Raw genomic sequence first — 9,764 nt, forward strand, 5'->3', positions numbered from 1 at the left:
TTAAAAAAAAAAAAAAAGGAAAAGTATAGTATATTCCCAAAGTAATCTATAAATTGGCATGTGATACAAGCAGTGAAGCCCTAAAAATGGGAGAAGATTGTAGAGGAGATCCATTAAAGGATACAGACTTTGGGTTGGTAGAGAAGGTAACAGATGTGCTTAACAGCAGATTGGATTAAAGGTCAAGAAACTGACCAGGAGGCTATAGCATTTTTTCAGGAACAGAGGATGGGCATTGAGAAAAATTACTGTGGATGGAAATTGAGAAGTGGGCTTGCTTACTGAATATAAGAGAAGTAAAAAGGGTTAGGAAAATAGTGTTGATAAGGGGGAAAAGGGAATTTGGGAAAGCAAATGATTTTGGAGATAATCAGGAAGAGAAGTGATTTTAGTTAGAAATGTTGAGTTGAAGCAGAGGGTAGGGCACCTAAAGGGAATTGACCTTTGGGTACATGGAAAAAATTAGACCAGAATGCATATAAGAAGTAAAGGTGGAGATACGGGAGCTATTTGAGTAGAGATCAAAGTTGAAACCTCAAAATATAGACATTATTTTAAGTTTTAATGAGGAAGCAGAGGCCAAGCAGAACATAGAAGGATTTCCTGCAACTTGTAAAAGAGAGGAGTGGGGTGCCTGGGTCGCTCAGTCAGTTAAGAGTTCAATTCAGCTCAGGTCTTGATCTCGGGGTCATGAGTTCGAGTCACACGTTGGGCTCCATGCTGGGCATGGAGCCTACTTAAAAAAAAAAAAAAAGGGTGAGGAGAGAGGGGTAAGAAAACCAGGATAGTGTAGTATAATGAGAGGAAGGGAAGATACTTTTAAAACTTGATACTGTAGTCATTCTTTGAAGTGAGTTGGATATGACCAGAAGAATGCCACAGATAATTTTAAAGTATGTTTTGAGGATTCAGTGGTTGGTAGATTAAAAATGTCTACACTGAGCAAAATATCTCTTGTGCCTCAAATGTATTATCTTCCAGTTGAGTTTAAGGGTGATTTGGGATAGAGGAATTCTGTTCAACTAGCTATGCTCCTGTTCCTTTCTTTTGGAGTATGAGGAAACCCAAGAAAAAATTACTGGGTAATACCTCTGTTACACTGTTTGACATGGGGCTTTTTCATTTTATTCCTAATGACAAACATTTCATCTCCTGATGTCTCCCTTCAGCTAGCTTTTATTCTTTGTAATGGTGAGTAGAAAGAAGTTTTTGATCCCTTATCATTCCACTGAAGTTTGGAGATGAAAATGCCTTAGAAATAGTGGTATGAGTGAATTTATTGCATTTTTCTGTGTATTTACAGATGGGGCGTGAGTGGGTTTGGTTCGATTCGGAGCAAGACTATCCCAATGACTCTGAGCTGAGCAACGACTGCAGGTCCCTCTTCAGCTCATGGGATTCCAGTCTGGATCTTGATGTGGGCAGCTGGAGAGAAACTGAGGAGCCAGGGGCTGAGGAACTAGAGGAAAACAGCCCAGGGAGAGAACCTAGTGAGCTGCTTGTGGGGGACGGAGGCAGTGAGGAATCTCAGGAAGAAGCAGAACAAGTCAGCCGTCAGAATCTACTCCACTTTCTCTCTGAGGTAATGGGGAACCATTGTTTCCAAAGTTGAAAGAGTCTCAACTTTCTAAGAGAATACTTGCCCATACATATTTCTACCACTCTTAATATTGTTTACTAAAATGCAAGCTCCACAGTGGCAGGAACTAAGTTAATTGTTATGACTCTAGCACTTGGTGCTAATACACAATACGTGCTGAATATGTACTTTCTGACCGAATGTTCTAAGATCCCAGTCATTAGGAACCCAAGGTCATAGGAAGTGGAATTTCCGTATGCAGGACTGCCTTATGAATATCTGTTGCAATTCATTTTTCGGAGTCATAGGAGGTGACACCTGAACTCTTTGAAGGTTATAACATTATGACTTCAAGGCAATATTTTACAGTGTCCTTACTACCCTGGTTTAGGGTTGAAGGCCAGAAATAAGCTGAATTGGACACTATATTTATGTGGCAACTTCACACATTCAGAAGAACCTAGGTTAAGATAAGCGAGAATCCTTTTTTTTTTTTTTTTTTTTTGGCGAGAATCCATTTTATGTGTTGCTACTTCTTTCTGCATCATCTGTGGCGGACAAAATTTTCAGCAGTTTTCTAGACTGCCATTCCCAATTTGATCAGAGTTGACACTTGACATGAAAAAGTTAGAGCACAAGCTCTTTGAAGAGGCAAGAACCATGTCTATCTTGTTTACTATTAGGTTCCTAGCAACTAGTTCAGTATCTGGGTATCTGAGTTATTTTATACATTTTATTTATTTTTTAAAAAGATTTTATTTATTTATTAGAGAGCACAAGCAGGGGGCGTGGCAGGCAGAGGGAGAGGGAGAAGCAGGTTCCTCATTGAGCAGGGAGCCTGACATGGGGCTCAATCCCAGGACACTGGGATCATGACCTGAGCCGAAGGCAGACGCCCAACCAACTGAGCCTCCCAGGCACCCCTATTTTATACATTTTATTTTATTTATTTATTTTTTTGAGATTTTATTTATTTATTTGACAGAGACACAGTGAGGGAGGGAACACAAGCAGGGGGAGTGGGAGAGGGAGATGCAGGCTTCCCGCTGAGTAGGGAGCCCGATGCGGGGCTCGATCCCAGGACCCTGGGATCAGGACCTGAGCCGAAGGCAGACGCTTAATGACTGAGCCACCCAGGCACCCCTATTTTATACATTTTAAATGATAGAATGAATGAGTTAATCTGTTTGCATCTCAAACTGAGTCATAGTGGCAGTGTAATCATGTAACATTATTGATATGTAGATAATGGTTTCCACTGGTGTTCCTATTCATACTATGATTGCAGGTAGCTTATTTAATGGAGCCATTGTGCATTAGCAGCAAAGAATCAAGTGAAGGTTGCTGTCTTTCATCTGGTACCAGACAACAAAAGGGAACGGAAATGGAAGCTACTGAAGGAGAAGAGTCATGCAGAGAGCCTGAACAGCCTCCAGCAAAGGTAAAACCCTTGGTAGCTGAGAAGTCACTGGGAGAAAATGGAAGGCCAGAGGTGGCTCTAGCTCCCTCAGATATTTGTGCAATTCAGCGACTATCCAGGGAGAGTGAAGAGGTGAGTGAGTAACTTAAACCAGCTGGCTGATTGGTCCTCTGCCCAGGGAGGCAGAACACAGTAGTTACTGCATGTAGGCTAACCCCAGAGAGTTTGGCTCCCTGGGTGCAAATCCAGGTTTCAACACCACTTAACTGTGTGACCTTAGGTGTGTCAGTGAACATCTTAGAACCTCAGTTTTTTCTGCTGTAAATGGAATAGTGGTGCTCTCTCTACATTAGGTTTTCTGTGAAGTTTAAGTGAGACATTTCATGTAAAGCACTTCGCTTAGTGCCTGGCTCACAGTGAGCAATCAATAAAATTTAGAATATCATTATGATGAATATTAGACCAGCAACTCCAGAGCCACAAATCATACAGTTTTAAAAGAATACAGCGTCCATTTAGAAATTAGTATATTGCTCTTTTTATTTTTTTCTAGGGGTACAGAACCACAGTTTTCCAGCCAAATTGTTACCAAGAATTCATTGACTAAGGTCTAGTTAAGTCACCTTGACCCTTTCTACCTTAAAGTCAGCCTTCACTTACCCCATGCAAGTAAAATTACCTTGCAGATAATAAATCTCTTTCTAAAGTTCTCTGTTTCCTGGCATTCCCAGGGGGAGGTTCAGCAAGAATCCAAAGAGGAGGACGAGGGTGAAGGGTATGTGTCAGAGTTGGAAGACCAGCCCTCTTCAGGTGAGTGTGATGATGGCTTCAGCATTCAGGAGACTCCTCTGGTGGATATCCTTTTCAGCCGTGCTACCTCTTCAAAGTTGTAAGTATGGATTTTTATCCAAGGTTGTTAAGATTCAAACTTTTATTTCTGTTTATGCCTATTTGAATTCATTACCATGAACATGGATTACTTTTATAAATTAATAAAAGGAAATTAAAATTGGAAAACCCTAGAAGTAGAATTAAATATAATTTTATTGTATAAATAGAAGTCTGTGTTTTCCTCTTATAAAACAAATCTGTTTCAGGCATCTGGCTGGCTCAGTCAGTAGAGTGCATGACTCTTGATCTTGGGGTTGTAAGTTTGAGCTCCATGTTAGGCATGGAGCCTACTTTTAAAAAGATCTGTTTCATCAATAACCTTTCTCTATTTTTTAAAAAGATTTATTTATTTATTTGAGAGAGAGAGAGTGAGAGAGCATGCGTGAGGCAGGGAGGGTTAAAGGGAGAGGGAGAGAGAAACCTTAGCAGACTGCATTCAGCATAGAGCCTGATGTGGGGCTTGGTCTCACAACCCTGAAATCACAAACGGAGCCAAAACCAAGAGTCAGACACTTAACCGACTGCGCCACCCAGGTGCCTCAATAACCTTTCTCTTTAATTACTGTATTTATTCAGGAAGCATTGCTCATTCAGATTGTCCCTCAAGTCTAATACTGAAACTGTACTTCTTTCAAAAATACTAAAACAGCTCCTTGTAACTTGAAATTAAAAATTATTTTGAACTTTTTTTTTTTTTTTTAAAGATTTTATTTATTTATTTGAGAGAGAGAGAGAGAGAGAGAGCACATGAGAGGGGGAGGGTCAGAGGGAGAAGAAGACCCCCCGTTGAGCGGGGAGCCCGATACGGGACCTGATCCCAGGACTCTAGGATCATGACCTGAGCCGAAGGCAGTCGCTTAACCAACTGAGCCACCCAGGTGCCCTATTTTGAACTTTTGATCTCCTTTGTTTCTTTTTCACAGATCCTGGGAAATTGTTTATATAATTATCTTCTTATAAATAATTATGAAGCTAAAGGGCACACTTTGGAATCTTAATTTTTTTTAGTAAAGGGAATTTCTTTTTAAATCAGAAAAAAAAGTTGTTTTTGTTATGGTAATAAATAGTTCCTTTTCTGGGCCTGGTCTTATATCTATCTACTGAGAGAAGATAGCATGAAGTGCTGTTTTTTAAGTAGCAGATTTCAAAATTTTGTTATGCAAGTAGAACACAGCTTAATACCTAGGTTGTTGAAGAATTGCTTCCTTTGCTTTTCTGTAACTCCCTGTGTAAGTATGAGCAGGGGGCAGGCATATGATGACTATCCAAAAAACAGGAAATCTCTAATCTGGGACATTTTATCTCATGATATTTTAGTACCTTGAATGGCAAAATCCACACTCTTATTTTAGGATTTAGGATAAACATGGAATATTTATTGGAAAACAATAGGTAATAGTAATTGAGTTTCCTTGGCCAGATGGCGTAAGGGGAGATAGAAAGCTGAGTTCTTATGTTATAATCAGGCAAGCTTAAAACTACTTTGAAAGATAGACATTCTCCAGGCTCCTCTTTTCTTGGTTCTCCCTTAGTTGGTACTAACTCTCAGGAAAAATAGAAGTAGAGCACGTGGAGCACCACTCTGAGCCTGCAGGTCCTTTCCATTCCCACATTTTTACTTGTAGTTGCTTGGCGTGCATTTCCAAATAGGTGGAAATAAAGGTAAGCTAGGGATTATTTCTTAAAATACTGCAAAAGTGATCAATTATGAGGTTACAAAACCTTAGGCAGTACCTTTCATATAATGGAAACTTAATACCTGTTGTGTGGATGTATGAACAAAAATGCCCTGGTACCAAGGAACTATTATTCATTCTGATCAATTGACCAGAAACAAAGGAAGAGGTTTGTTTTGGTCTTTAAATGCCTTGTTCTGATAGGGTTCTGGATTTAAGGACAAGTTGATTTTTGTGTATATAATTTAGATGCAGATGAGATACTATATCCTGAAACTGGATAGTTGTTTGGAATTGCTCAACTTGGAGAAAGGTAAAATGAGATGTGAGTTGTGCTCAAATGGACACACACAGTATGGTACATAAAGCACAAAGAGGGTGTGAAACATTAGGTGTGGGAAGAACCCATTTTGAGAGATTAAGTATATAAAGTGGGAAGTATAACATAATGTTAAACTTTGGAGTAAAGAGGAAACTTGTCAACTGGGAAGATTATAAGATGAAATAAAACATTGGACAGTAGCACCTGGAAGAAAAAAAACACTAGACAATTTAGCCCAGAGAAGAAAGGGCCATGAGGAAAAATGAAGTTTTCTTAGGTATTTTCTTTTTCTTTTTTTTTTAAAGATTTTATTTATTTGACAGAGACACAGCGAGAGAGGGAACACAAGCAGGGGGAGTGGGAGAGGGAGAAGCAGGCTCCCCGCCGAGCAGGGAGCCCGATGTGGGGCTCGATCCCAGAACCCTGGGATCATGACCTGAGCTGAAGGCAGACGCTTAACGATTGAGCCACCCGGTGCCCTTCTTAGGTATTTTCTTAGGGAGAAGGAGAAATATGTAAATTGTGGAGCATTCAGATGAAACATAAGAGAATTCCCTAAGATGTGAAACCAAGTATTTCCTTCTCAGGAAATGTAGGAGAAATACTTATTAATGTGGCATATTTCTGCATAAACATAGGACCAGATTGATTTTTGAAATACTTAATACTGTGAAATATTTGAGCACTTACTATGTGCCAGGCACTTGGGAAGCATCAGTGAACAAAGACTACTTTCATACACGAGTTTTTTAGCGTCACAAGTGCTGAAGAGGAAATCAGCAAGAGCCCAAAAGACAGAAGCAGTTGTAGATTGGTAGTAGAAAGTAACTACTTCATTAGGTAATAGTGACCAGTAAGAGAATATTTGTAGAGTTTGGGGGTCTCTTATGGAAGCATTCAATATGTTTTAATCGCTGGTGTTAGTTCCTTCCCATATTAAGTAGGAGCACTATATATCGAGGAAATCTCTTTACCTACCTGGGAGAGACAGAATACCATATGTGAAGTTACTATTTCCTTTCTGTCCATTTTATCCCATAGGTCTGATCTAGGCCAGAGTGACACTATTCAGGATCACTTGTTATTTAAGAAGACTCTCCTGCCAGTCTGGAAGATGATTGCCAGTCACAGGTAGGTATCCAAGCCACTGTTGGCCTTCACAGCCACTCTTTTCATTTATAATGACTTTCCAGAGTTTCTTCATCCTCTCAGAGTTTGTCCCTTAACAGGTTCAGCAGTCCTTTTCTGAAGCCTGTGTCAGAAAGGCAGGCCCCAGGATACAAGGATGTGGTGAAAAGGTCAGTGGAAAAGGGGTCAGAAAAGGTTGGTTGCTTTTATATCTGTCTTTTCATACTTTATTTCTGGTCTATTCGATCATTTCTTTCTTTAAAAAATAAATAAAGATTTTATTTTTAAGTAATCTCTACACCCAACATGGGGCTTGAACTCACAACCCCGAGATCAAGAGTCACATGCTCCACCAACTGAGTCAGCCAGGCACCCTGATCATTTCTTTATTTCATTTGCATTACTTACAAACTCAAGATATATTTTACATCTGAACAAGTGTGTAAAGTTATGATAAGCTTGGTCTTCATTTGAGAAGGAATACAGGGAACAAAAGGATAATAATAGGCTTTTTTCTTTTTTAGTATTGATTTTTAAGTAATATCCATTCATTATAATCTTACATAGCCTTTGATAGTTTTGATACTGTTCTTTTGGAGCAAAACTTTAAAAAGAACACTATATTCATCAAACCATTATAGGTATGCTAGGGCAAAGATGGTAATCCAAATGGTTGTTACAAACATTGGTTGATAGCACTATTTTGGGTTTTTATAGCATAATTCATCTAAAATGCTGTCATACACCAGTGTGTTAATAGAGTGTAAAAGATCAGGAAAGGACCTTTGCAGACAGACTCCTTCATTCTATACGTGAGGAAAGTAAGGCTCAGAGGTGCTCATGACTTGCTCATGACAGTGAATAGCAGAGCTAGAACTAAACCCCAGATTCTTAACCTCCTAGTTCAGTCCTCTTTCTACACTGCTGTGTCTTCCCTTATATACCCACTCTCTGTGTCTCATTAAATAGTTATTTATCTAAACATTCACTTGATTCACACTCTTCATCTCCACAAAAGGGAAAAAAAATTCTTAGCTTTTGATTATATAGTAAGAGAAGCAGATTAAACAACTAGTATATGACTACACATTGTGAAGAGTCAGTCAGTAACTCCTCTGTGACAGACTAATCATTGGAGCTCTTTGCAACTTTGGTATGTGGGGCCAGCACCCCTCCTACAGTGGTACAGTGGCTGGGTGTGTGGGCTCTGGAGTCAGGCTACCTCTCAATTGGAATCCAAGCTGTGTGACTGAGCAAGTACTTAACTTCTTTAGCATTGGTTACCCACTGCCAGTTGGTGATAATAAGGTACCTAGCTTATAGGTTTACTGAGAGGACCAAGTGAATTAATATAGAAAGTACCTTGTACTTGGCAAGGTAAGCACTTGGCCTATTGTAAAAAGTCAAATGTTAGCTGCTGTTGCTATTTTATTATCTGATGGGAATTAAGAGCTGGTTCTCCAAGAGAGCATGTTAGGTCCCACATAAAGGTCTGATTTCCTGTGGTTTCTCTTGGCCACCTGCAGACCCATGGACTTAACTAGCTTGAAGAGGAATCTGTCTAAGGGACGGATTCGCACCATGGCTCAGTTCCAGCGGGACCTGATGCTGATGTTCCAGAATGCTGTGATGTACAATGACTCTGATCATCATGTGTACCATATGGCTGTGGAGATGCAGCGAGAAGTCTTGGAGCAGATTCAGGTACTGTATATAGAGAGCTGTAAGGAAAAGGAGTACAGCCTCTGGAATCTGATTTTAGAAAGTCTGTGAGAATAAGAATGATGTTAAAGTGACCTTGTGTTCTCAGAGTTTATGTTTAGAGGTGGCTAAAGGCCCTGAGGTATTGACATTGTACCTACTGCTTTGGAAATCTCTAAGTCTCTGTAGGACCGGCTTTCATAGATAGTGAAGTAAAGTAGTGTAGGAAGACAGCAGCAGAGAAGTCTCAAGAGAGCTGGGGATAGATAAATAACTGGAGCTCCTGCTTCCAGTGCCTCAAGTCAAAGAGCTAAACATGCAGACCAAAGGCTGGAATCACTATCCATTTTTTGGTTGCTACACCTGTTGATATTAATGTATGTTCACACTGTCCCATCTACAGGGGTAAGACATGGTAGCCAGAAGGTGACATTGCGGGTTTCTTTTCTGGGCAAGACCATACATAAAAGGAAAAAAAAGCATAGTCAAACCTCATTGCAGAAGAAGAAAATTGCATTCAAATCTCTATAGTTTTTAAGATTCATACCTTGCTATCTGCCTTGACTATAGGTGCTGAGTATTTGGTTAGACAAAAGAAGAGACTTAAATAGTTTGGAATGAGAACCAGCCAACCCTGTGGATGATGGAAAACCTACCTCTTCTGTTAACCTGACCTCTTATTGAGACTCAGAGAAGATCCCAGTACTTGTTTACCAGTTTTCTATTGTCTTTTCTAGTAAGAAAAATGTTAACTCACAACCAAGGAGTCAAAGGTGTCTGTGGACATAATATAAAACAGGAAAGCTGAGATTTGGGGTTATGCTGTAAATGTTGCTCACTTCTTTGTTCCTTAGGCTTGATTTAGATGTAACTAAATTAAGCCTCTTGTAACTGCTCTATAAATAAATGTTATTTCACAAGTTGAAGATTGCTTTTTTTTATTATGTTAATCACCATACATTACATCATTAGTTTTTGATGTAGTGTTCCATGATTCATTGTTTGCATATAACACCCAGTGCTCCATGCAGAACGTGCCCTCTTTTT

General features: G+C 39.6%; 1 protein-coding gene across 1 annotated transcript; it reads left to right on the forward strand.

The window, feature by feature from the left end:
• The first annotated feature begins 86 nt into the window (after positions 1-86).
• On the forward strand, positions 87-9,643 carry LOC118530393 (bromodomain-containing protein 8-like). The gene is made up of 8 exons (XM_078066340.1): positions 87-146; positions 1,304-1,582; positions 2,868-3,131; positions 3,614-3,888; positions 6,930-7,019; positions 7,118-7,186; positions 8,543-8,720; positions 9,288-9,643. The coding sequence occupies exons 1-8, from the start codon at positions 87-89 to the stop codon at positions 9,336-9,338; spliced, it is 1,266 nt and encodes a 421-aa protein (XP_077922466.1). The 3' UTR covers positions 9,339-9,643.
• The last annotated feature ends 121 nt before the right edge of the window (positions 9,644-9,764 follow it).

The sequence above is a fragment of the Halichoerus grypus genome, chromosome 2 (genome assembly GCF_964656455.1).
Source record: "Halichoerus grypus chromosome 2, mHalGry1.hap1.1, whole genome shotgun sequence".
Taxonomy (NCBI): Eukaryota; Metazoa; Chordata; class Mammalia; order Carnivora; family Phocidae; genus Halichoerus; species Halichoerus grypus.